This window comes from Musca domestica, unplaced genomic scaffold (genome assembly GCF_030504385.1).
Source record: "Musca domestica strain aabys unplaced genomic scaffold, Musca_domestica.polishedcontigs.V.1.1 16, whole genome shotgun sequence".
Lineage (NCBI taxonomy): Eukaryota > Metazoa > Arthropoda > Insecta > Diptera > Muscidae > Musca > Musca domestica.
In genome coordinates this window covers 13,062,329-13,089,500 of record NW_026712219.1, presented here as the reverse complement: position 1 = coordinate 13,089,500, position 27,172 = coordinate 13,062,329, and the positions used below count along the sequence as shown (strand labels likewise).

The window sequence follows — 27,172 nt, the reverse complement described above, 5'->3', positions numbered from 1 at the left end:
TGTTGTTTGAGATCAGATTGAACGCGACTAGCAGAGTTTGGATCGACGGACCAACCTGTCTTTCGAACGCTGCTGTTGTTGTTGCTGTAAACTTGATATTTGTCTCTAGGTTTTTGTGGCAACAAATAACAAGTTTTCACTTTCATCGACAACGACGGTCATTCAAAATGCATTCCAACCACTGCACATACCCACCAGACTGACACATACACACAGATGCACTTTTATGCTGTCGAATGTTGACGTTTGTAGTTTTTGTTTCTTTTATTTTCGAAAAAAAATCGCATAAACGTGACAAACAATAATAAAGAAAAACGATGGCCAAATGAAACAAAACAAATTTCAAAATAAAGCACTTTCTTTAAAGTGTTACTTATTATTGTTGTTGCAATATTTTTACACTCACTTTTAGACGTTTGCACCAAAAAATATTAACTCTTTTTAGAATATCTATGTTAATTTGTCTTAACTTTTTTGTTGGTTTATAACCGCGTATATTTATTTATTTACTTGTACGTTTTGGTCCAACTCGCTTGTTTTACCGCAATTCAACAACCTTTCGCGCTACACCGACCGTCAGTAACTGACTCGTTTTACTAAACTTGACTGTTAACATATACGCTAAAGCTGGAGTAATGAAGCTTGCTGGAGGTCAGAGTTGGGAGTAGTTTATTGATAAATTAATTTCAATGTAATTTATTACATTAAAATGATTTTAGAGATACAAATAAGAGTTTCTGGATGTTGCAATGCTTATTCTCGTTTTAAAGCATATTTACGTTAAGGCGAAATGTGAAATCCAATAGATTTTATTAAACGTTTACCATGGTTGAAGAATACAGGTAGATGCATCAACGCTTGGGAACATTGATATATCAAAATTGTTAAATGTCTTTAATATAAATAGATTTTTATATGATTTCTTATACGACGTCGATCTGAGGTTATTATAATATGGCCGGTTATCACATCTTTCCGATAGATAAAAAAGTTATGTTGTCGGACACAAAAATCGTTTTTCGTTATTACAAGTCTCATTTAAATAAAAACTGTCCGATAAGTAAAAGGCCAGACCATCTCCCCTTTATAATTTAACGTAAAGTTTATTGAATTCATGTTGTCATATTTTATATTGATAATATGACAATAACAGCAAAATATATTTTTAAATAAAGAAATGGATAACGCAAATCATTTATTTTATATTGAAGAGCTGAATTATAAATTTAATTCACGAAATTAATTACAAATTCGTTTTGTTTATTATTTTCAACCTAAAATGAAGATGCCATTGTGAAAAAAATGCTGTGACTACCAGTTACTTTTAAAAAAGCTTGCCATATCTCTGTAAGAAATGCATATACTTTAAAGGAAAGATGTAATAATGAGAATCCGATAATGTGAACTTTATCCTTCACTTTTCCTAAAGTAAGGGGTAACAAAAGTGGACTATAAAGGGAAAATATAAGAACGGGCCTATGCGTTTTTCCGCAACTCTTACATATTTGAATAATTTTACTTTTAAAATGTTCAATTCCAAAATTATTTTGATTGTTCATTGTCCTAGCAGCTGTGTGGATGCGTCTACCTGTATTCTTCTACCATAGCGTGTACGCAAAGGCAATGACAGTTGAAATCCATGGTAGAAGAAAACAGGTACATGCATCAACGCTTGGGAACATTGATATGTCAAAAGTTTTAAAATGTTTTTCATATGCGACGCAAATCGGAGGTTGTTATGATATGAATTTTTGAAATTAATTTACGAATTTCAATATTTTCTTCATTCAACATTTTCAATTCCAAAGTCGGGTTGACAGTTCATTGTCCCAGCAGCTGTGTCGATGCGACTACCTGAATTCTTCAACCATGGTTGAAATCTATTGTATATATTATAGTATATATAATATTGAATTAGAGTTGCAATTTTCATAGTGAAAATGTAGTTGTCAAATGCCTATTATGTGATAATTAATTAAAATATTAAAACAAATTGTCAGATTTTTATTTATTAGTTAAGAAAAAAATTCAATGTTTACCTCTCATTCACTCATTTGTTTCTCTACGAAGAAGAAGCCAGCCGATGACTTGTTCCAGTTAAAAGAGCAATTTATGTGTTCCCACCTGTACTTTTTTGTCGAACAGATATGGGAAGATGCATGGTAGGATTAAGAAGGTAAAGTCATGCAATCATTATAATTTACAATTTTTTTTTAACATTTTTGATTTGACAACTTCTTGTTGTCAAGTTTTATATTTATTAATCAGTTGTAAATATACAAATCATTAAAATTTGACAATGTAAATTATAGAAAATATAGAGTTGGATATTCTTATTTGAAATGACTTTACCTTCTTAATTTTACCATGGAAAAATGGAAAAATTCTTCATTTTTGGCTTATTTTCTTTTTGATTTTGAACAAAAACAAAGTTTACATCTTAAGCTGCTATCAGACGATATTATTAAGGTTACATTGTGATTATATTGTATTTTCTACAAAAATACTTTTTGGGTGACTTTTTACCGCAAATGTAATTTTGTATATTTTCACACTACGAGCAAACAACACTTTTGGTTATTTTTTTCCAATGAAAATAGGGCTAATTTTGATCGAAAAGGCAAATATGTGCTTTACTCTAATATTTCACAACTCAAATGTCGTCCATGTATCATACGATGTGTGCAACTTCTAGTGTTTTCGTTATCGTTCGAACGTAAATGTACAACGGAGGAAACATTTGCGACATTTAAGTGTACCGCAGTACCAAGGTAAAATTCAAGTTGGTTGGTTGGAGTTGGTTACTCCGGATAAAGTCTTAAACCTGAACGCGCCATAAAATTTCACAGTTAATAAAGGTGTAAGTACATAAGAAGCTTGAAGTCATGGCTACGCATATTTTTGACATTTCATAAAGGGATTACAGAGTAGCACTAAAATCCTGCAGTCGTTTTCCATTTTAATTTGACATTAAATGCCTAGCCATAACTTCAAGCTTTTTTTGATCTTGCACCCATGGCACAATTACAGACCGTAGAACAAAGCTACCCCCCAAATACAATTTTTTTGGTACCTTTATTCTGTCAAAAGATATACACATATTGTGAATGTGTGTATTGTTTTGAATAAAAAATACAATAATTTGAAAATTCTTTAAATTCTGTTGCAAAATTAATGAAAATTTTCGACGTTAGAGGCAACACATTGTAAAATTTTTGGGTTAAACTGTATTGTCCTACTATGTTAGATTCAATCTTATGAAATAAACCAAACATTCCATTCTTGTTTTGCGGGTTTTTCCCAATATAAGAATTTTGTTAAAAAAAATTAAAATAAACAAAAGCCAACTGTTGCATATCTAAAAGTATTTTTGACACTATAAGATTCCAGTTCAGAGTTGAATTTTTCAAGTTTATTTGGAGTTGAGCAACCTTTCTTATTGAACCATGCTTGCACCTTAAGTACTTTCTTTCCATGTTTATGTTATTGAAATTCTCTGATGTTCATTAAGAATATCGGCAGAACCATTTTTTTTAATAATACCCTTAGTGAAATTCATCTTCACATCCCTGATTCATGCACAGTCTCTCAATCATCTCTTACTACAGTGAGTTTAGTGTTGGATTTCGCCGAAAGCTAGCAGTTTTGTGACTCATTGATCGCAAAATCTCTTTAATAATTTCAGTTCTCACAAACGGTTGGCATAAATAATGTTGCTTGACGAGTTGGAGCTTTTGAGCCATGATGGTGTACGCTTTTATGGTTATTCCATATATTTTCATTTGTGGCTGGCAGTATTCATCTGCAATGACCAACACAAATACCCACAATTGCAATTGCTGACGTCAATGAATTTTCCGGGAAAATGCACTAAATCGCCGATTTGGCATAACGCATAAAACTCAAAATAAACTTGTTGTAATAACCGACCAATAACATTTTGATACCGATAAAATAAATTCCATAAAACTTTTAAATATTTGATCTGTTCCACAACCTGCAACTACTTACTCCCATGGTACAATAAAAAGGTAAGGTAGAGCTACCAGCTGATTACAATTTTTTTTCTAAGTGTGCCCGACTTCTGCCAATTTTATGTATGTATTTGTTCTTTTGAAAAATAAAAACAAAACATTTTCAAAATCAATGATGGGAAGAAATTTAAATTGCGGGGCACGCATTAATGATATTAACCAGATTTGCCATGGAATTGAAAGATTGAACACTTAGGATTATATTTTTGAGAGAACATGCTAGCATTTCATTCATCTTTCGCGCTATTCGACTCATGTTAAAAATGAAGAAAACATATCAAATAAATGAAAACAACTTGTTGCCTATAGTTTTGAATAATTCTGACAGGAAACCGTCATAGCCTCAGGGCTGTATTTCTGTAGTTTTACGAAGCTGTTCTACTTCCTTATTGAACCATGCTTACTCCTTTTAATGGTAGAAGAATTCAAGTAGTCGCATCGTTACATCCCATGGTAGAAGAATATAGGTAGACGCGTCGACACAGCTGCTGGGACAATGAACTGTCAAACCAATTTTGGAATTGAAAATGTTGAATGAAAAATTAATTTGTAAAAATTGTGAAAAACGCAAATTATAATAGCCTCCGAATGACCTAGTATAAGAAAACATATAAAAATCTACTTATATTTGAAAAAACATTTAAATTTTTTTGACATATCAATGCTCCCAAGCGTTGGTGCATCTACCTGTATTCTTCTGCCATGGATACATCCGCTGGCACAATGAACTGTCAACCCGATTTTGGAATTGAAATAGTTGTATGAAAACTAATTCGAATTTGTAAAAAGTGTTGGAAAATGCATAAGAAATCAAATAAAATCCTACTTATTTTTGATAAAACATTTTAAAAAATGTAACATATCAATGTTCCTAATCGTTGATGCGTCTACCTGTATGCTTCTACCATGCTCCTTTTGCAATTATAAACATTTTTACATTATAGGTTTTAGCACGTTTTGATAGAGCAAGTGGTTTAAGTTTGTTTGTTTAGATACAGTAATGATAGAATTAGAAACGTAACCTCACTTAATTATTGGAAATCCAGCTCTGCATTTTCTGTCGTTTACACACAAAATCTTTACTCGGACTTATTGTGATAAGTATCCAATTAAATACGGAGACAACTGACTTTGCTTTTATATAAATTGGTGACCGTCTGCAAAGAAAATACAATATATGCCGTATATGGAATAGAAAATACAATATATATGTAGATTCCTCACTCGATCTAAAATAAATTCATCGTGAGATCTATTTTTGTAATGTAAATCTAGTTGATTATAAGAATTTGGTATATAAACGATCTATTAGATTTCACCAATGCTGGATTTCAAAAATTATTACATTCACTGTTTTCCCTAGACACGCTGACTGTCCGCGCTGCTATTTGGATTCTTTATTTGCTTATTTAGTGATTTGATAGACTATTTTACAAGATATCAGATCTACTTTTGAATTTTTTATCCGAAAAATATACAACGAAAACGAATAATAATAACAATATAATAAAGCAATTTTTGCCATATTGAAAGTCTTGATTTTCTTTTCCTATAAACTCTACATGTGGCCGTCGACTTCACTGTGATATCTTCAAACGGCGACCATTTTCAGGCAAAACCGGCATCGGGTTTCCGTTTTGTTTCCACCTCTGTACTCTGGTCTCGTGAACGAAGAAAAATTAATTTTTTCACCTAAAATTAATTTATTTACAAATTACGACGAAGTAATATTACAAAAGAAATGAAATCAAATATTTTTCTGGAGCTTTTGGCTCTATGTGTCATGGCATGTTTTGCCACAGCGGATTTGACAATTCAAGATGAATTGGTGGTAAATAGATGATGGTGACCTTTTTCTCAATTGTTCATGTTTTATTAATTAATGCACTTTAACACGTCTACCACCGAATAGGATGAAGTATCTGGTTTATTTACAATTGAGGGCAAAGTTTATCCACCCGAGGCCCAACAGATGTCCTACAATCCCAATGCAGTTCCCAACAACAAATGGCAAGGAGACACAGTGCTCTCTATTAATGGGGGTGAATACAAAGGTTTCATAAGGGAAGATGGTTCTTTCATTATTAGTTCAGTGCCTTCCGGAAGTTATGTTGTGGAAATTGTTAATCCAGATTATTTCTATGAACCGGTCAGAGTAGAAATCAATCCCAAAGGAAAATTCCGTGCGCGTAAAGTAAATTATGTACAGCCGTCTCAGATTGTACAAGTGCCTTACCCACTAAAGCTGAAGGCATTGACCAGATTTAAGTATTTCCAAACAAGAGAGCAGTGGAAGGTAATTTAACAATTTGTGTTACTGAAATTCTTTATTCTTATCCATTTTCTGTGTGCTTTAGATCACTGATTTCCTCTTCAGTCCCATGGTGTTGATGATGGTGGTTCCCTTGCTGCTCATGTGGGTATTACCCAAAATGATCAACGATCCCGAGACCAAAAAGGAATTAGAAAACATGCAATTCCCCAAAATGAACAATGACATGCCGGAAATCAGTGAAATGATTACATCGCTTTTTACCGGCAATCCCCCCAAACAACCGGAGAAAGAAAAGAAGCCCTCATCCAGCGCCAAACAAACCAAAAAGAGGAACTAGTCATAGTGCAAGGTTTAGGAAATTATGTATTAGTTTATTTACTTGTAACGCATACAAATATCAAAACATTACTATTATTCTACATACATTGATTTTTTTGTAATAAAAACTTATTTAAACAATGGGCTGCTTATATTAACAGCATGAATAAAACGTAAAGAAGACGACAAACTTGACATTCATTTCAAAAATCCAACAGTCTCTTTCCTTTTGTTTCCCACACGGGATTCTTCCAAACGCAGGGCTTTCTCGAGGGCATCGTTGAGTGTTGCACCAGCCGTAACGCCCAAGTTTAAACATTTATACATGGTGTCTTTGTGCAATGATCCACCACCTACAGTGTGTGTATGTGAGACATAACCTAAAAAACGAATAAAAAAGATAAGATCAGTACCAGAGATTTTAAGTAACATATCAACTACGATATAGACTAACTTTCAAAACACAATTTTAGAATATGAATTTTACTCTTCAAAACATTGGTTGGCAAAACGCTGCACATTTTGTTTGTATGTTGAATTGAAAATATGCAACAACAGTATTTTGGAATCGAATATATAACATAATTTTTTGTACAATAGTTATACACGATACCTTGTATTAAAAACTAATGATGAATGATTTAAAATGCTGCACCAAAGTTACTAATCTGTGCGTTCATTTATTCTTTGCTACTGAATACTTACATTTATTATTTCTTTTCGAGACTCCCACTACTAAACTTGCTGTACTGCATTGTTCTTCCTCGGCTGAGGGATCTACCACACAACAATCTCCTATTTTACAAACTGTTACCAATATCGGAATGTTATCAATTTCAATGCGTGTACAATTATAGGGGTCATCGGAAATTAACAATTCAGCCTCTCCAGCGTCCATAACAGCAGCAGTAACTTTGGGAATTCTTGTATTGAATATAGCCGCTTTGGATGCTAATGACACGGCATCAAATAAATTTCCACCACACTCTAAAATCTATAAAAACATGTTTTAGAAATGGGATTATAAACAATGGTTTGACAGTAATACCAGAATATCCACATAGAGTTTCCAACAATGTTGCCCCGGTAATATACACAATGATTTAAGGTCAAAGGCTGAAGGTGACTCGTAGGCATTCGTTAGAGTATCGGCCAGCTCTAAGGCTAGTTCTTCACCACCTCTGCCCTCAAATTCAGGTGTGGCATTAGCAGAGCTGAAAGTATTTGGAAATTAAAGTAGTATTAAAACAAATTCATAACTTTAGTACGATTCTATAGAATCTTAAAATATATTTATTACTTACCAATCAACAAAGAACTCAATTTTCCCCTGATCCGGATGCAATGATGTGGGTGTATCAATTTCGCATTTCACACCAACCAGGATATCAGTATTTGCCAAACGTAATCTTGCCGACCCACTGGCATTGTTTACTATTTCACATTCCAATTCCATGGGACGATAATCACGGCGCGAACGACCATCACATCGGAAGTCCTCCTGCAAAACACGTAATAAATATTAGTAAGAAAAATACATTGATAAATATTAAGACATTGGAAACTTGCCTCAACACCATGTAATATAAAGGTTTTCTCAGCTTCACTTAGTGCTACGTTTGCCATTATTTCCTATTTATTTGCAGGCCCCTTTTAAATCACCTATGTAAGAGATAATTTAAATTTTAAATCTAAATTAGGTTTTCTTTTAGAAAAAGGAAAATTGGTTAAATGTAAACTGTGAAAAAGATTCAAGTCAGTCCTGCTGGCTTTTCAACGTCCGCCAAAATTCAAACACGTGAGAAGTACAAGCTTTACCCGCCTCCGTTTTCATATAACAAATCACTGAAGGGATTGAAACTCCAATTAATTAAGACTCGATGACTACCTTCTGGAATGTCTCCTCAGCCTTCAGTGGTTTTTAAATATTTATAAATAAAAAAAGACAGATTTCAACTTACTGAACTGAAATCCGACCAAAGAATCAACAACTGAAACAGAAAAGCTGATAAATGTTTAGAATCAAAACAAAATCACCGACAAACTGGATTTAAGGGGTTTGAAGATCGAGAAAAGAATATTAGGGCATACCAAATCGGGTTTACTGTAATATAACTGTTGTCATATTGTTTAACATTAGTACGAAACAGGAGCCAAATATATAGATAATATTTTAAAATATCTAAATAATTTTTCAGATTTATTTCCGTTGCTTTGATTTCACGAACGTCCAGAGAAACTACCAAGGTTCTCGAATATTTTAGATTAAATAATTGAAGAAGTTAATGAAAAAAGGGGTTTCCGTTCCAATAAAGGTTTTACTAACCGAATAAATTTTGAGTTCTATCTAGCAAAAAATACTACGAAATATAATATCAACCATGGCTCAATAAGAAAGGTTGCTCAACTTCAAAGAAGCTAGAAAAATACAATCTGTGCTGGCGTCTTATTGTGTCAAATAGACTTGTAAATATGCAACAGTTCTTATATTGGGGAAAGCACGCGAAATAAAAATGAAATTTAAGGGTTATTCCACAATATTGAATCTAATATAGTAGGACAATGCAGTTTTATCCCAAAATTGTACAATGTGTTGCCGATAAGCGTAGAAAATATGCATTTATTTTGCAATCGAATTTGAAATATTTTCAAATTATTGTATTTTTTACTAAAAACAATATACAAACGTACACAAAGAAAAACATTTTGTTAAGGGCAAAGCTTAAAAATAATCAGAATGAACGCCCACTTTAAATTTTGTTTAACGCGTCATTAAAAAAGGAACAACTGCACATTCGGTGCCGTTATAGCCGTTTTTTGCTAAATTTCAAAGTAAATATTGGGAACAGTTAAACGAAACCCATATGATATTTTACAACATGTGAAGGCACCTAGAAAACATAATGTTATCAATTGTCAGTGAATGGCGTCTTTCAAAAATAAGAAGAAGACCAAAAAACATTCAAGTCATTTTGCAAAAGACCAATTGCGAACTGCCTGCCGGAACGATTTTAATATTTTCATTGAAGATTCATTTAAAACAAATCTTTAATCATGGTTTTTGGAAATGATTGGATGGATGCTGCCCACAGCACTGGTGTAAGTTAACAATATATTCATTATTTTTTTTATTTTTGACAAATACCTCCAAACTTGATCTCTTCCAGACAACTATCATGGCCGTGGAATTTGATGGTGGCGTTGTTATTGGTGCCGATTCACGTACCAGCACTGGTGTCTATGTCGCCAACAGAGTCACCGATAAATTGACTCGCATCACCGACAAAATCTATTGCTGCCGCAGTGGTTCGGCGGCTGACACACAAGCCATTGCCGATATTGTTGCATACTCCCTAAACTATCATGAAAATCAAACCGGCGAAGAACCATTGGTAGCTGAAGCTGCCTCGGAATTCCGTAACTACTGTTATAACTATAGAGATTCATTGGTAGCTGGCATTATTGTTGCCGGTTGGGATAAGAAAAAAGGTGGTCAAGTTTATTCCATACCATTGGGCGGTATGTTGAAACGAGAGGCGTGCACAATTGGTGGTTCTGGTTCCAGTTATATTTACGGTTTTGTTCGGGAGTTCTTTAAGCCCAACATGAAAAAGGATGATTGTGTGGAGTTCGTTAAAAAAGGTAGGTTCAAGCTTGATTGGGCTGTGGAAAAAGAAGTTAGGGAAATTGGGAAAATTGCGAAAGTAACGGGTTTGTATTAAGTGTGGTCGATAACAAAATCATAGCAAAGACACAAACAGATCGGAAGTGACTTAGCGGTTTTTATTTGTTAATTTTGATATTAAGATGCATGGCATTGAAATAATTTCAAAATATCAGTTCCTTGTTATGTCAAGAAAGTATTTTGTTTCAAAACTCCGCAATACAAAATTCATGCAAACTATTTGAATCCAAAACGTGTATGAAATCCCGTAGATTTTAAAAGCTATGCATTTGTGGTAATTATAGCATCTGTGCGCAATGCAATGTTTTGAAAACTGCAATATTTCAATACGTTTTGGACAGAAGCCATACTCTTCTTGTGTCTTTACTATATGGTTAAATGATCAATGCTTCATATTTGGCACTTCTTCCACTCGGGTCTCGTATAATAATGACATATCAAAAAGGTTATATTAATTTTCAATTTTATAATTTTTAGCTGTAAGACATGCCATGTATCACGATGGCAGCTCCGGTGGTGTTGTACGCATTGGTATTATCACAGAAGACGGCATTGAAAGGAAATTATTCTTCAACACTGAATCTGGTGAGGCCGTAGTCGCCGGTCAATAAGCACCTTTATAAATTTTGTTTAATGAATATGAAAATAAAACTTTTGTAATAAATTTAAATTGAAAAAAATAAAACTTGAAAGCGGGAGCTTCAAAGAAGCTAAAAATTAAAAATTGTTATTGATTTAAAGTTATTTTTTACAGAGCCGATGCAGCCATATAAACCAATTATTTCATACTCCATCGTTGTATTTTAACTCCAGATGAGACAAACAAAACAATACTGTTGAGTTCATCATATGCAACAAAAAAAATTGTTCGGTGGAATGGGAACGCCATTCTGGATGAGATAAAAAAAACTGCAACAAAGTCAAACGTATAATAATTTTTACATTTTATGTTAATTTTATTGAATGAAAGCAAAAAATGTCGGAAATATCAAATTTTAGAATAAGTTTAGATTTGTTCGGAACCGTCACACGCTGCAAGAATATTGCTCTGCGGTATTTTGGCCCAGCGCACAATGGCCACCAAAATCTCGGATACCAATTCGTTGGACTATTGTGTCTGAAGTATTTTGGAAAGCAAGGTTGGCACTATAAAATACCAAAGTGTCGATCACCTCAAGCAAGCGCTTCGCCGGAAATGAAGCGAGGAACCTCATTTTGTAACCATTCTTGGGTGGCGCATGCTGAGTCCTGTTGGAATGTCCAATGTCTGCGGCCAAATGTTGGCGTGCATAAGGCTTTAATACACCCTCCAGAATATTTTCGCGATAATATTCGGCATTTATTCTGATGCCACGGTCGATTAATACGAGCGGAGAGCGACCATCAGCTGTTATGGCGGCCCACACCATCACCATGGCCGGGACTTGAGTTCTGGTGGCGAACCGAAGGGGCACATTTTCAGCTGACCTCTTTGGCAAGTAAACACGTTTGTTTACAAACTCCAGGGCAACGAATGTTGACTCGGAGAAAACAAAATTCGGCAGTTCACCACTTTCGGCCAGGCGAAACAACTCTTTAGCTCTTTTGAGTCTATTTTTATTCTGTTGCGGTGTAAGTTCTTGCACTCTTTGGAATCTCAATGGCTTTACCCCGAGCTCATTTTTAAATATTTGTCGAATGGAATATTGCAATATGTTCAGCTCACTACTCATTTTTCGGCCACTGCGACGCGGGTTTCGATCAAGTCGCTTCTTTACTTTTGAACCATTTCTGCTGATGTTGCTGTTTTCTTCCGTCCACTTCCTTGGCGTCGGGCTACGCTACCAGTATCACGGTCACGAGAGATGGTACGAAACACAAAAGATTTATTTACATTTAAATGCTGGAGTGCTCTAACGATAGCCACTTCTGGTTTTCCAGCCAAATATAAAGAAATTCACACTATCACCCTTGAATTTTAACACGAATAACTTTTTTTCTGGAAAATTCTCACCAAAATACTTTTGGACGCTTTTAAACAATATAATCGGCGGTCACTGGAATAATTTTAACAGCTGTCGGACGAGTGGCTTAGAAATAACAGCAGTCTGAAGTTGGTTGCAGTTTTTTCATCCCACCCTGTAGAAGGGAAAATCTGTGATGGTAGACGACAGCTTATCGAAGATCAAGGAGCACGGTTCAACAACCTTTTGATGCTTACTGGGACAAAAATTAGTTCCGAAAGTTTTTAGGTTGTGTTATGGCGGTAAACAAGTTGGATACTTCAAAAACCCCTTCCCTGAGAGAGCATTAACTTGAAACAAAAGAAGCGTGTTTATGTACGTATTTTTCTTTTTTTATTCTTCATATCATAAGTATAAATTTTTAAAAAATATATTAAGATATATATCGAATATAGTATAATGAGGTTTTTATAAACTAAACATTGAAGTTAAAAAAATTGACAATATCACAAGTTAAAATTGTGTATAAAACCTTAGATAACACACGCATAGTAAAATAAATATATATTATTTTTAAATCTTCCGCCCATGTTACGCAAACCGTTTATATTTTTTTTATTTAAAAAATCACTTATTTCTGAATGCTATACATATATAAACTAATCAACTTATCGTCTAATAATACTTTAAAAAATGCCTTCTTAATAAATTCATGCTTTTTCAGATCTCTTCCTATGCTTATGAAATATATATTTAACAGTCAATTTGCTTTGGTTTTGTTATTGTTGTTGTTGCTATTGTTGGCGGTGTATTCAGGCTTTGCTGTTCTGCTTCGGCTTCAATGTCAGAGCTTAAAGGTTGCGACGACTGTACATTTGTATGCGTCTCTTCTCCTTCTTGTAGCCTCTGAAGACGTTTCTCTTTTAGATATAAACGATATCTATAGAACATTTCAGGTGTCCACACACAAATCACAAACAATAACAAAGCATTTTGTGCATGTAGACATAAAACATAGGATTTGGTAAAGTCTCTGACCCAACCCAAAAGTTGACCCACACTTATGACTAGAACACCTTTGGCAATCATGTTTAGACCAAGTCCACCGGGCAATTTTTCAGGCTTACAATGCCCAGAGATTGTAAGATTATTGTTGAGTACTGTGGCAGATTTTGTCATGCCAGTAAAAATGGACATAACAATAATGCTGGTAAGATCAACGGATTCGGCAAGAGCTGTTTTGGATTGAAAGAAAGGAAATGGAAAAGATCAGTGGTGTATTCAAAGAAATATTTTATTTTTGCTAACTTACCGGCTCTGGATATGAGCAATCCCACTGTGCCCAATAAGAAAATAACACGATAAGGTATTTTCAATTTATCTGTTATGCAGGGCAATAAAAGACGGCAAATGATATCAGCGCCAGCCATTATTGACATACAGGTAGCAGTTGTTTTTGTGGTGTAACCAACAGAGTCCTGAAAAAGAAAGAAAAATTTAATTAAATATTAAAAACAACAAAAACATTTCCAAAAATAACCCGAAAATTAAACTTAAAAAGAAAAAAATATTCGTCATAACCTCAAATATTCAAACAAGTTTTTAAATAAACTACGAATATTACACAAACAATTGTTTAGATATGTTTAAATATTAAAATTTGTTAGTAATTTAAGTTAAATTCTGGCTTATTAATATTAGGCCTAACCTTAAATTATTGAAAATTTTTTAAGTCCGAATTTTAAATAGATATAAAAAATGGCTAGGCTCAAAAGATAAACCAGATAAACCAAAAAATAGTTAACAAGATGTAAAAAAAATATAACATAACCTCCCACATTTTTAAATAACCTCAACCTATTTAATATAGCTCAGCTACTTTAAATTACCTGTAAAAAGCTGGGAAATATCATTGTAAAATTGATTGTTGACGTATAGACCAAAGCCATGCCAATAATTATGCTTAAAAATATAGGATCCTTTAATAATTCCAAATCCATTGCTTCTATAACACGTTGACACAATTTGCGACACAACAACGAATCACTGCCACAGCAGCTAGTTGTCCTAGCGGTTTTTTCCAAAGGCAGTGTCGTTGCTTTGTATATTTCAACATTATTTTGTCGTGGTAACAAAGAAACTTCCTGGGATTTTTGTTTATCCATTTCTGGCTCATTATTGACAATTTTAATTTCCATGACCGAATCTTCACGTTGAACTTTTGCTTTGTCTGCACCGACGGTGGAGCGTGGTATTATTGTAAAATGTTTACGATTGTTGTGCGTTGTATTCGATTCGGTTTTGCTTGGTGTTAATGGTTTCAGTAGAAGGGCACCAATTAACTGTAGAATTAAAAAAGAAAAAACAAAATAATGTAAATATTTGCAATTTGTTGGTAGCTGTTTTAAGACTATACTTACACCAATAAGCGAAAGCATTGACATTGCCAGAACTGCAACACGAAACCCGTAGTTATCCAGGAAAAATCTCACAATGTGGGGTATGAAAACTTGGCCAAGACCAGCTCCAGCCAAGGAGACACCAACAGCACGACCCCGTTTGGTGGTAAAGTATGAATTAATGGCCATAAATGTTGAGGGTGCTATCAGGCCCAGACCCAAACCAACCTGTGACAAATATACAGAAAAAAGAAAATATTTAGTTTGTGCTTTGCTTTTGGAAAACCCGCAGTGAAACTTACAAATAAACTATAACCCACAATAAAATGCCAACCCTCTGTGGCAAAGGCACATAGACTTAGGCCAAAGGACACCATAACACAGCCACAAATTGCCACATTGCGTGGCTTAAAGCTCTTAATGGCAGGTCCAATGAATAAGCCCGAAAAGTTCAAAGCCAAACTGTTTAGATTTGTAATAAGAGCTGCAGTAAAGGTCTCCTGCTGCATATCCCTTAGTTGGGCACCAAAAAGCAAACCAAACACTGATAAGATTGACTGATTTGTCATCTAAAATAATGAAGGAAAAATACAAATGTAAATAAAGGTAAGGCAATGGTCTATGGGAATTGTACAATGTTAAATAAGTACTTACATTTATTAAAGCCACTGCTGCCACCACAACCCAGCCCCAGCCACCATCAGGAGGAACAATTGTTCCCGAGGCCACGTCCATTTTGAATAAAGTAAATATTTGCTTTACAAATCTGCAAATAAAAAAATGAGATCAAATTAATATCATTGCTACAAAGAAGGAGGTGCTTCACTTTGCACTTCTACGTCTTGATCCATTCCACGGGGACCAATCTAAATATTATGATTCAAAGTAAACAAAATGGATGGTTCAACAAATGGTTTGTATCCATAACTTTATTTTGAATTTGCAGCAACTTCCTGATAAAAGCCCATCACTGTATGCATCTCTACAAAGAATTTGTAGTAATGCGTTTTTGTTTATTCGAATGTGCTAAAGAACCAGACAGAATTAATATTGGACGTGTTATCTTAACGCTCGTTTATGGCTAACTGCTAACATAACAATGTGATAAAAACGAAGAAAAGAGCAACTTAGTCATTTTCCAAAGGTAAATGCTCTGTAAGGTAATCATATTGAAATAACATATATATTTATATAATACATTTTGTTGGCGATTTTGTCAAATCGTAGTACTGTATTTTTTTTTCTTTTTTTTTTTTGAATTTGCACTATTTTTCTACTATTTTTTGTACTGATATTCGGTGATATTCTATCGGAGGAATGACAAGTAATGTGCTTTTAAGTTCAAATGCACCAAACTTTTAACAACCAAATGGAACAAAACTATATACATACTTTAAAAGAACTTAATCATGGAGCCAACAATTAAGTTTGCCATCCACTGAGGACTGGAAAAAGTGCATTATGGTTGATTTAGGAGAATGTTGTTAAAACATCGAAAATCCGAGAAAAAGCGGGATATAAAACAAAATAATACCTAACGCTACATGTAAGCTACATATTTGTAGATGTAGATAACATTTAAAATAAGCGCAATACCATCTTGCTCTGAAAAATTAATCTTATTTTTTAACTTTTATTAAAGCATACAAATTTTGCATCATTAAGAAAAATCCAAAAAATTTACAAAAGATGATCGTTATTACGACACTATAATTTAAATCAGACCCGGCATGAACTTCATTTTTCAGGGTTGGAGATATACGAAGGTTTTGTTTATTTTTATTAACGAGATTATAAATATTGGCTTTTGTTAATAAAAAAAAGGTATCTTGGAAATTAAAAAAGAGAATATATTAATGATAAGATATGAAGTATTTTATATAGCTTCCGTGGCTTTATTGAGGTGTAGTGGATGTTGTGCAAATTTACATTAAAATAGGTTGAAACAAAAAAGCTTAAATAAATCGGTTTCCAGGGTGTGCTCATGTCGATTACAACATGAAAGTAGAAGAAAAACTCATACAAATTTGGTGGTTTTTTAACCATTACCATTTTGAAATACCCACATACAACCCATACATTTCAAACTGCCTCGAACCACCTTAATGTCCGCAATATTTTATTTACAAATAAACGACAAACATACCAACAAACTACACTACATACGAGCCTAGCAATAAGTGGACGGAAGCTATTTTGTGAATTTTTGACACCCAAAAACAAGCACGTTCAATCGCAACTTTGTTGTTATTCTTTTGTCTGCACACACAAACACACATTTTTTTTTTTTCAAGAATGGTCCTTTGTTGCAATTGTTTAATTTTTGTAATCAAATAAATACGATAATGTGAAGACAAGTAAAACGGCATAAGTTGAGTTTAGGGGCTGTGCTCGGATTGACTTGAAATTTATACTACAGGTAGGTATTTTTAAACTGATTACGGCAATATAAATTTTTTGTGGGGGAAATAACCGGTTACCCGGTTATTGGACCCGAAAGTTCAGATACAATGTTCGGTTTTTATCCGGTTCCACTGAACCGATACAAACAAAATGGGTATCATTGGAAAGCTTATGAAAATACCTATCCAACAAGTGGTCACATGAACCGGTTACAAGAACCGGTTCCAGAGTAATGCAAGAAAATTGATATTTTTTACCAGTACTTTTTGAAAAACCCATAAAAACTCGAAAATTGACCCATTATAGGGTCTTAAAATCTATACACAATATTATAGCTAACACTATTGCCTTTCCAAAATGGTGTCATATGTGTTGATATCTTTTGTAATTCCGAAGATATTGGCTTTTAAAGTTGTTACTTATGAAAGTAGTATGAGTGAAGCCAAGTTTTATGTCGGGTTTAACGTTCTTGTTAATCTGCTTTGTTTTTAATTTGGTGTTGTTAGAATATTATGGATCGCGTAGTCGGTGTTGGACATATCCCAGAGGAGAAAATCTTAAGCCCCGGCCGAAGGCCGGCTACTTACAAAAATTACAATTTTTAGAAAAACTATGGATCGCGTAGCCGGTGTTGGACATACCCCAGAGGAGAAAATCTTAAGCCCCGGCCGAAGGCCGGCTACTTTCGAAAACTACAGTTTTTAGGAAACTATTGATCGCGTAGCCGGTGTTGGACATACCCCAGAGGAGAAAATCTTAAGCCCCGGCCGAAGGCCGGCTACTTACAAAAATTACAATTTTTAGAAAAATTAGCGATCGCGTAGCCGGTGTTGGACATACCCCAGAGGAGAAAATCTCAAGCCCCGGCCGAAGGCCGGCTACCTACGAAGATTACGATGTTTAGAAAAACTAGCGATCGCGTAGCCGGTGTAGGACATACCCCAGAGGAGAAAATCTCAAGCCCCGGCCGAAGGCCGGCTACCTACAAAGATTACGATGTTAAGAAAAACTAGCGATCGCGTAGCCGGTGTTGGACATACCCCAGAGAAGAAAATCTCAAACCCCGGCCGAAGGCCGGCTGTTTAAAAATGCTATAGAGGTTAGATACATTTGACTGGAGAAAAAATTGCAAATTAATGACTTCTATCACTAATATCTTCGGAACTACAAAAGATATCAACATGTATGATACCATTTTGGAAAGGCAATATTGTTGGCTATAATACGGTATGTAGATTTTAATACCTTATAATGGGTCCATTTTTGAGTTTTTATGGGTTTTTCAAAAAGTACTGGTAAAAAATATCAATTTTCTTGCATTACTCTGGAACCGGTTCTTGTAACCGGTTCATGTGACCACTTGTTGGATAGGTATTTTCATAAGCTTTCCAATGATACCCATTTTGTTTGTATCGGTTCAGTGGAACCGGATAAAAACCGAACATTGTATCTGAACTTTCGGGTCCAATAACCGGGTAACCGGTTATTTCCCCCACAAAAAATTTATATTGCCGTAATCAGTTTAAAAATACCTACCTGTGGTAAAAATTTCAAAATGATCAGAGCACAGCCCCTAAACTCAACTTGCTCCAGTAAAACAACAACAAACCAACCAACCATATCAATGAAGAAGGGCGCAGAAAACCTTTTGTATTGCACGTTCATACAATGTAACTACATACTTACAACAATGACAAACACGTATTTTAATTTATAATTATTTACATAATATCACTTTAAAGAATTCGGACCATATAGTAATGTATTCCGTATATATTATTCCATAGAATATTTAAATATTTCACTTTCTTTTTGCACACGCAAACTACGGACGCCAACGACGAACAACCAAAACAAATACACGACGAAAATAATAACAGCACCAGCGATACAAAATCATACGACCGCTCCGAACGTTGTCACAAGAGAAAATTGAAGAAATGGAAATGTTTTTGTATCAGACAGCCCCCAAATAGCCCCAAATGTTGCTAATATTTTGTCATCATTTTTGGGCACAATGAAAACGTTAGGCGTTAAGGGTGGAAATAATCTAATTTCTTGATTAGTTGAAGCATGATAGAAGCATACAGGAATATGCATCGACGCTTGGGAGCATTTATATGTCAAAAAATGTTTTTTCTTTATAGACTTATATATATTTAAAAATATATATATTTACAAAGTTGAATTCCTAATTTGGTTTGACAGTTCATTGTCTCAGCAGGTGTGTCGATGCGACTACCTTTGTTCTTCTACCATGATTGAAGCTAAATCAAAAATGACAACGGCGTCAAAATTCCCGAGCGTCTCTGACATGATAAAAAGTTTAAACGTCAAACTTTTGAATGAAAAAGTATTAAAATTTATAAAAATTGATGAGAAATTCATATTATAACAACCTCTGAATTGCATCGTATAAAAATTTAAAAATCCACTTATTTTTCATAAAACATTTTAAAAATATTGACATATCAATGTTCCCAAGCGTTGATGCATCTACCTAAATTCTTCTTCCATGGCAGTTTATGGAAATAGCTTTGTTCGAGAATCTGGAAAGTTTTGCTATAAATGTTAAATGATAACCAAGTTTTTTTCGGAACTACAGAAGTTGATAATCATGCTACTATTTTTTCACTTTACCAAATTTGTTTAGTTAAATGTTCTGAAATAAAACCGCTTTTTGTCTACAAAGCTACTGTTATCAGCTGTGTCTGCTGACATTCTAGATAATTAGTAGCAAACGTATCGTATCGTACCGTATTGAAACCTTATCAAATGGTTCTTACGCCCAAAGTAGTAGAACGTTTACAGTTTATCGGATTTTTTAACCGGATTTAAAATGCCAATTTCAATCCAATACGTAAAATAAATCATCATAAAGATAAAATGTTCTTATATAAATACGGAAACTTTCCATTTACATTTTATTAAAACATAATAAATTAGAAATCTGTTTACGATTTTTAAATAATATTGAAAAAATGTATTATTTTTTCTTTTATAAAATTTAAAAATCTTATCCACTTTATTCACACGGAAACAAAGGACAGGTCAATAGAGTTCATGCGTTAAAAACTTCCAAATAAAAACTATCAAAATTTGTTATTATGGCGTAGGCTACCACATTCTTCCGTTAACCCTGTTATTTCAGCAGTACTTAGTTGTTATTTCATTTGTTTAATATTTATGTTGATAAAAACTGCTCAACAGTGACGAAAATAATCGAACCATTATGATAGTGGAATACAACTCTGACCCAATACAACCTGAATTGTGTAAACACCAACTTAGTCAACTTGTTTTGTGTAAACACCATCTTAGAAGTTTTTAAGTAAGAAGTCACATTCAGAGTATTTTACAATTTAATTTACCCTCCACTTTGTACTGGTTTTACGAAAATGATTAAGTTGATAGAGCATAATAAAAGATATTTGGTATTTCTTATTTTACCTATCGTATTCCAGTATATATTTTTGTTATAAAAAATCTATCATTTATTATAACGTAAGAACATTCACAGGGAAGGTCAGTAGGAGAGACCTTTTTAAAAACCAGATTTTTTTTCAGCCACAATTTATTTTTTTGTTTTCAACAAATTTGCGTAGAATAATTCATATGTTTATTTCCTTTCAACAAACTTTATTATCTGCCAAATTCCGAATTCATTTCCAACAAAATCTGTTGTTGACGTCTTGACCTCTCAAGATGACTTTCGAAAAATATTATAATCACAACAATAATAATGGAAAATATTCCAATTTTCGAAAATACATTTTGGCAAACCAGTTTTTTCCAGTTTCCACAGGGGTTGACCTTTTCCCATGATTTTTGACAGTAGCATGTGGTTTTTGTGAAATTATGTTAATGTTAATTTTCTAGAACGAGAAAAAAAAACCGCCCATAGCAAAAAAAAAAAAAAATAAAAATCCCTATGAAATATATACATGAATGTGTAAGTGTTTATGTCCTCCTTGTAGACAAACAAGCAATTAAATCATTCCATGAAAATAAAAATAAAAAAAATATTAATCAGCTGATAAGAAGATCGTTTTAAAGACATATATTTTTCAAAAAACCAGATCAAACCAGTGGCTCAGATTGAGCCTTCGACTTCGACACTTGAGACAGACGGTGTTTTTTTTCAATATTTTCTTTTGTTGAAATTATTTATTGCTTTTCTTGCTTTTCAATCCTACTAAATGTGATGGTTCTAATCGAAATATTTACATATGGACATTTAAAATATTCAATTGATAACGGTCATTTGGGGTTAATGCGAATTCGCTATTCGAATGTGTTCAATCCGTTCGCCTTCTTCCATTCGTAGTGACTCGAACACTAGGGTCCGCAATATTGCCTTAACTGTGTCATAAACCCTATATGTGTTCAGTGTAAATCTTGTTGGTATTTGCGGTCAAAACGAATGCAGCATCCGCTGTACAAAGTCAAATCCAAACAGATAAGACATTGTTAATAAATTCATATATTTTTAGTTGTCAGATGGGGTTTTATTTATTCTCAACAATCGAATATGATTTTTATTGAAATCCAGTTTTCTATACCGACTCGAACTGGTTTTAAAAACTGGTTTAATGAATTTTGAACTTTCAGGGTGGGAAAGTATAAAGCAAATGCTGGGAAATATTAAATAGCACGGGAAAATTGCACAGGCAATATATGGGTGTATATATACACACGGAATTATTGGCATAAAATTTGATAATGAATGACAATTAGGTCATTGCATGAGTTATAAATAGATATTTGGGAAAGTAAGGATTTTTTAGACTTTGAAACGTGATACAAAATGGTTATGTTTTAATAACATGGGTTTTGAAATAAATTTGTATTTATTTGATTGTAATAACTTTTTCATTATCCAATTTGATGTGTGGCTGTGCACCATTAAATCATGGGAAAGCAAATATAATTTATCATCGGTTTACACAGGTCAATCGGACACGCACTTATGCTAGGAACACAATTGGAGCGAACGACGAATTTTTTCGCGGCGTATGTTCGTCGTCAAAAATAAAACACATATGTGTATATGGAAGTGCACACAATCACGGCACCGGCGAAAATTTCGTCGGTCGCCGCGAACTCAATTAGCTTTATTTCTATTTCATACGCCGGCGACCGGCGAACAAAACAGTACAAGGTGGCCATACTTGTACGAATTTTATGTGTTTTAGTAAATAAAGTTACTTTTTACTTTAAAATTTGTTATGGTCACTCTACTATCTGTTACTCGTATAAAAAAAACATAATTAATTTATTTATTTATTTGTGTACTTGCGCCTGAGTGAAGATGGATATCAGTGAATTTATAATAGAGAAGATGGACATAAGTGAAATTATAATAGAGAACGTAAAGAATTATGTGTTCTTGTATAATTCATTGTAGTCAACAAATGAGCAAAAAGTAAACAACTTCATCAGCTGTTTTATAATTTCGTCGGTATTGTGTTCCATACGACGAATTTTCGCGGCTCATTTTGTCGCCGCGTAGGGCGAAATTCGTCGTTCGCTCCAATTGTGTTCCTAGCATTAAGAGTTTTAATGAGTGTTTGTAGAGTATTTTTCTAAATTCGCTTTGTTTCTGTGTCTTTGTTTTGTAATATTTGCCATATCTCATATATATTCGAGTGTATTTAACAAATATAGACCCACATCCATGTAAAATCCTTGATGGGATTAATGAGGCAATCTTGTATTTACAATTTTGTAAAAATTATACCTTTGCCAACATCTCATTGTTTACATTTATTTTATTTTAAATGGGGTTATCATGGGTAAACCTAAACCATGGAAAAACGATAAAGGAAAACTCATTTGCTAAATTGAATATGGTAAACCTTTTCTGACGAACTCGACTTTGTCAATTATAAAATAAAATCTATTTTTATATCAAAAATATTTTCGTATGACGAGTAGCAGATTTTACAAAAATAATAAATGTCCTCTTATTTTCGGAGTTCCTTGACAATTAAAAACAGTGGTGGAAATACATAAAGCGCTCATTTAGCTGGCTTAAGTTATCGGCTGACTCCTTTGTAGAGGAACAAATGAGATTTAGGTTGACTTAGTTCGATTTTGGCCATAGGCTCCTTTGTTTTTTTCCGAAGAAGCTAGCCGATGATTTAAGCCAGTCAAAAAAGCGTTGTAGGTATATTCATTGTCCAAATGTCTATTTACAAATCTATTGTATATACAAAAATCAGAGATGGGAACCTTTTTCCTACGCAGTGAAATTTGACAAGGTAAATTATAGAAAATGCAGAGATGGAAATGTTTATTTGATATGTCCAAAATCAACGAAAGGTCAAATTTGATAATAACACTGAAAGTTCAAATGTGTCAAAATGTTTATTCATTTAAACATAAATCAGAGATGGATAATTGTTTGCAATGAAGGTAAATTACAGAAAATACAGCGATGGATATTATTATTTGAAAGGATATTACCATGGGTAGACATTACGAATATAAACTGTTTTGAGAGAGTAAGATAATAGATAAATAATTAAAAGTAAAACATTGATAAAAAAAAGTAAAAATGATTTTACATAAGGTAGCCAATTCAAATAAGCATATCCATCTCTGAATTTTCTACAATTTACCTTGAAATTTCAATAAATAAAAAAGAGGTTTTCATCTCTGATTTTTGTGTATACAATGGATTTATAAATATAAATTGTGATATTAAGATGTTGTCAAACGAATAATTTTGAAAAAAAATTGTGAACATATGATTACATGACTTTACCTTCTTAATTCTACCATGGGATTTTAAAATAATATGAATTTTGAGCCGTCAACGCAACACTATAACATCGACGTAAATCTTGCTTCTGTTTTCATCTTAAAACAGATCCAATTTTTGATTCCTAATTTGTGAAACGCGGTAACCAAAAAAACACATCAGGGAAAAAATGCCAACAAATTTCCGGTTGAGGTATCTTACGGCAAACTTCTAATTAATTTGACAGTTCGGCGGCAATCAACGCTTGGGAACATTGATATGTCAACATTTAAAATGTTTTTTTCAAAAACAAGTAAATTTTTATATGTTTTCTTATACGAAAACAATCGGAGGTTGTTATGATATGCATTTTTCAACAACTTTAAGAAATTTGAATAATTTTTCATTCAAATATTTCAATTTCAAAAATGGTTTGACAGTTCAATGTCCTAGCAGCCCGTGGGACAATGACTTCTCGACTTCTGCCAATTTTGTGTATGTATTTATTGTTTTGAAAAATAAAATCAAAATATTTTCAAAATCAATGTTTGGTAAATTGCGATATGCGCATTAAAGCTATTTGCCAGTTTTGCTACGGAATTGAAAGATAGAACTATTTAGAACATATTTTTGATAGATAAAAGGGATTTCATTCATTTCTCTCGTTCTTAAATGATTTTAAAAATTAGGAAAAATATTGAATAAATGGAAACAACAATGGCGGGCATAGCCTCAGGGCTACATTTCTGTAGTTTTAAGAAGCTGTTCTACCTTCTTATTGTACCATGCGAATACCTGTATTCTTCTACCATGGACAAAATGTTGTAACAATTGAGATAAAACACAGCTGATATTTGATTATATCCCAACTGTTGTGCTATTTAAATTGTTAATTCAATAAAAAAGAATGAGTGTCTGGCACATAAACAAACAACTGTCAAAAACAATGCCGGTTAAAAAAGCGAAACTTTTATGAGTTTTTAAGCATTAAACTAGTTGTTCTGTTACAGTGCGTTTAGATATAAATGAGTTAAACCACTGGATTTGGTTTAAAATTGTCCATTCCATTACTTAAATTTCAAATAAATAAAGTTCTAAAGCATGGCAGAAGAATACAGGTAGATGCATCAACGCTTGGGAGCATTGATATGTCAAAAAAATTTAAATGTTTTTTCAAATATAAGTAGATTTTTATATGTTTTCTTGTACTACGTCATTCGGAGGCTATTATAATTCTCGTTTTTTAAGAATTTTTACAAATATAAATAATTTTTCATTCAACATTTTCAATTTCAAAATTGGTTTGACAGTTCTGTCCCAGCAGCTGTGTCGACGCGTCTACCTATATTCTTCTATCATGTTCTAAAGTAAATATGACATTATAGGTTAAACCGGAGAATATTTTTTTCATTTTATGAAATGTTTCATTTGATATTTTTCCCAATTCAATTCACTATTTTGAATTTCTGCCTCATTCTACAGCTGCAATTGAGGTCCCTTTTCCCTAGTAATTTCTTCCGCTTGCTATTTTGTTTACATTCACATTTTTAAATGAAAGATTAACAAAGAAATTGTCTACTCACGTTATATAGTATACGAAGTCGGAATTGTTTAAGTGATTGTTTTGATATTTCACACTTTTGTTTGTTTATATTTCAGTTTTTTTACAATGTTTATTTAAATTCGTTCGGTAATCTTTTTATTTTATTATTGCGACTATTATTATAATTTTAATTTTGTCTCCGAAGATGAACTTTAAAAGGCACTATATAAACATGTGTTTTTTTTTGCGAATGCCGCAGAAGATAGTGTTGTTCACTAGACTTTCAAATGAATTCTAAACTAACGCTAGCCGTTCTCGCGTATTTAATACTTACCAACGGCAGCTGATAAGTATCTGTACCCATCAACTCGTATTCTGTGGTGAATTTTATTTATGTTTTTATACGATGCAAAATTGTATTATTTCCGTTTATAGTGGAGTAGATGCAGGCATGGCACAATTACAGTAGGTGGAACAGAGCTACTTCCTTTCAGAAGTACTCTAAAGTACCTACTCTGTCATTTTTTGTGAAAAAAGAGAAAATAATTTGAAATAATTTCTAATTTGGACGCAATAGAAATTCACAATTTCCTCGTTAACGGCCAACAAAATGCATATCTTTGGGATTAAACAAAATTATTCCTGGGTCTTGGATTCAATTTTGTGGAGAAACTCCCAATTGATATGTCAATAAAATTCAAAAGTTTTTTCAAATATAAGTAAATTTTTATATGTTTTCTTATACTACGTCATTCGAAGGCTATTATAATTCACGTTTTTCAAAAATTTTTACAAATTTAAATAATTTTTCATTCAACATTTTCAATTCCAAAATTGGTTTGACAGTTCATTGCCCCAGCAGCTGTGTCGACGCGTCTACCTATATTCTTCTACCATGGTTCCATTTATGTTTTGTGGATTTCCCCCTCAAATAATAATTTTGTGAAAAAATGCATGGTAGAAGAATACAGGTAACTGTCAGATCAATTTTGACATTGACAATTTTGAATGAAAAATTATTCAAATTCGTTAAAATTCTAGAAAAAAATGCATATAATAACAACCTCCGATTGGCGTCGCATGAGAAAACATTTAAAAAAATTATTTATTTCTCAAAAAAAAAAAAATTAAAATTGTTGACATTTCAATTTTCCCAAGCATTAATGCATTTACCTTTATTCTTCTACCATGGATCAAATTTAAAAAAACCGATTGTTGCATGATTAAAAGTCTATTTGAGAAAATGTGGATCCATTACAGAGTTCCATTTTTCCTAGTTTCTTTGAAGTTGAGCCATCTTTCTTGTTCGCCCATGAATGCAGATACATTTATGGGTATATTAAGTGATTGTGTTTGTAAACAAAATAAATGTATGAAAAGTGGCCCAGTGGGAGCCTGGCATTATTTTGATATTACACCATGACCATGGTAGAAGAATATAGGTAGACGCATAGACACAGTTGCTGGGACAATGAACTGTCAAACCAATTTTGGAATTGAAAATGTTGAATGATAATTTATTTAAATTTGTAAAAATTGTTGAAATACGCAAATTATAATAACCTCCGAATAACGTCGTATAAGAAAACATATAAAAAACTACTTAGATTTGAAAACACATTTAAAATTTTTTCACATATCAATGTTCGTAAGTGTTGATGCATCTACCCTGTATTATTCTACCATGACACAGCTGCTGGGAGAATGAACTGTCATACTATTTTATAATTGGAAATGTTCAATGAAAAATTATTGAAATTTGAAAATTTGTCGAAAAATGCATATCGTAACAACCTCCGATTAGCAGCGTATAAGAAAACATATAAT

At 33.1% G+C, this 27,172-nt stretch overlaps 5 protein-coding genes across 10 annotated transcripts in view; 2 read left to right on the top strand and 3 right to left on the bottom strand.

The window, feature by feature from the left end:
• Positions 1-597, bottom strand: part of LOC101899404 (putative ferric-chelate reductase 1 homolog) — a 45,333-nt gene extending 44,736 nt beyond the window's left edge. For both annotated transcript variants that reach the window (XM_005179448.4, XM_005179449.4), the window contains exon 1: positions 407-597. The gene's annotated coding sequence lies outside the window, so the exon portion shown is untranslated. The remainder of the gene's footprint in view (positions 1-406) is intronic.
• A 5,077-nt stretch (positions 598-5,674) lies between these two features.
• Positions 5,675-6,837, top strand: LOC101899055 (ER membrane protein complex subunit 7 homolog). Its single transcript, XM_005179446.4, has 3 exons — positions 5,675-5,865; positions 5,947-6,330; positions 6,392-6,837. Exons 1-3 carry the CDS (start codon positions 5,776-5,778, stop codon positions 6,644-6,646), a joined length of 729 nt encoding a protein of 242 aa, XP_005179503.1. The 5' UTR covers positions 5,675-5,775; the 3' UTR covers positions 6,647-6,837.
• LOC101899223 (exosome complex component RRP42) lies at positions 6,660-8,686 on the bottom strand. Of its 3 annotated transcripts, none has more exons than XM_005179447.4 (6): positions 8,589-8,686; positions 8,197-8,289; positions 7,932-8,128; positions 7,676-7,841; positions 7,333-7,621; positions 6,660-7,007 (listed from the first exon to the last, which is right to left on the bottom strand). In XM_005179447.4, exons 2-6 carry the CDS (start codon positions 8,251-8,253, stop codon positions 6,826-6,828), a joined length of 891 nt encoding a protein of 296 aa, XP_005179504.1. In that variant the 5' UTR covers positions 8,254-8,289; positions 8,589-8,686; the 3' UTR covers positions 6,660-6,825. The 3 variants fall into 3 exon arrangements, with proteins under 3 accessions (XP_005179504.1, XP_058976096.1, XP_058976097.1); XM_059120113.1 differs by lacking the exon at positions 8,589-8,686 and adding an exon at positions 8,516-8,534; XM_059120114.1 differs by lacking the exon at positions 8,589-8,686 and adding an exon at positions 8,446-8,464.
• Positions 8,687-9,562: 876 nt separating this feature from the next.
• Positions 9,563-11,036, top strand: LOC101898873 (proteasome subunit beta type-6). Its single transcript, XM_005179445.4, has 3 exons — positions 9,563-9,726; positions 9,795-10,269; positions 10,790-11,036. Exons 1-3 carry the CDS (start codon positions 9,682-9,684, stop codon positions 10,921-10,923), a joined length of 654 nt encoding a protein of 217 aa, XP_005179502.1. The 5' UTR covers positions 9,563-9,681; the 3' UTR covers positions 10,924-11,036.
• A 1,850-nt stretch (positions 11,037-12,886) lies between these two features.
• Positions 12,887-25,644, bottom strand: LOC101898596 (monocarboxylate transporter 9). 3 transcript variants are annotated; one of them, XM_005179443.4, is made up of 7 exons: positions 25,386-25,644; positions 15,309-15,420; positions 14,957-15,223; positions 14,676-14,882; positions 14,145-14,597; positions 13,568-13,733; positions 12,887-13,490 (listed from the first exon to the last, which is right to left on the bottom strand). In XM_005179443.4, exons 2-7 carry the CDS (start codon positions 15,387-15,389, stop codon positions 13,009-13,011), a joined length of 1,656 nt encoding a protein of 551 aa, XP_005179500.2. In that variant the 5' UTR covers positions 15,390-15,420; positions 25,386-25,644; the 3' UTR covers positions 12,887-13,008. The 3 variants fall into 3 exon arrangements, with proteins under 3 accessions (XP_005179500.2, XP_005179501.2, XP_058976087.1); XM_005179444.4 differs by lacking the exon at positions 25,386-25,644 and adding an exon at positions 18,744-19,002; XM_059120104.1 differs by lacking the exon at positions 25,386-25,644 and adding an exon at positions 15,481-15,499.
• Positions 25,645-27,172: the final 1,528 nt, after the last annotated feature.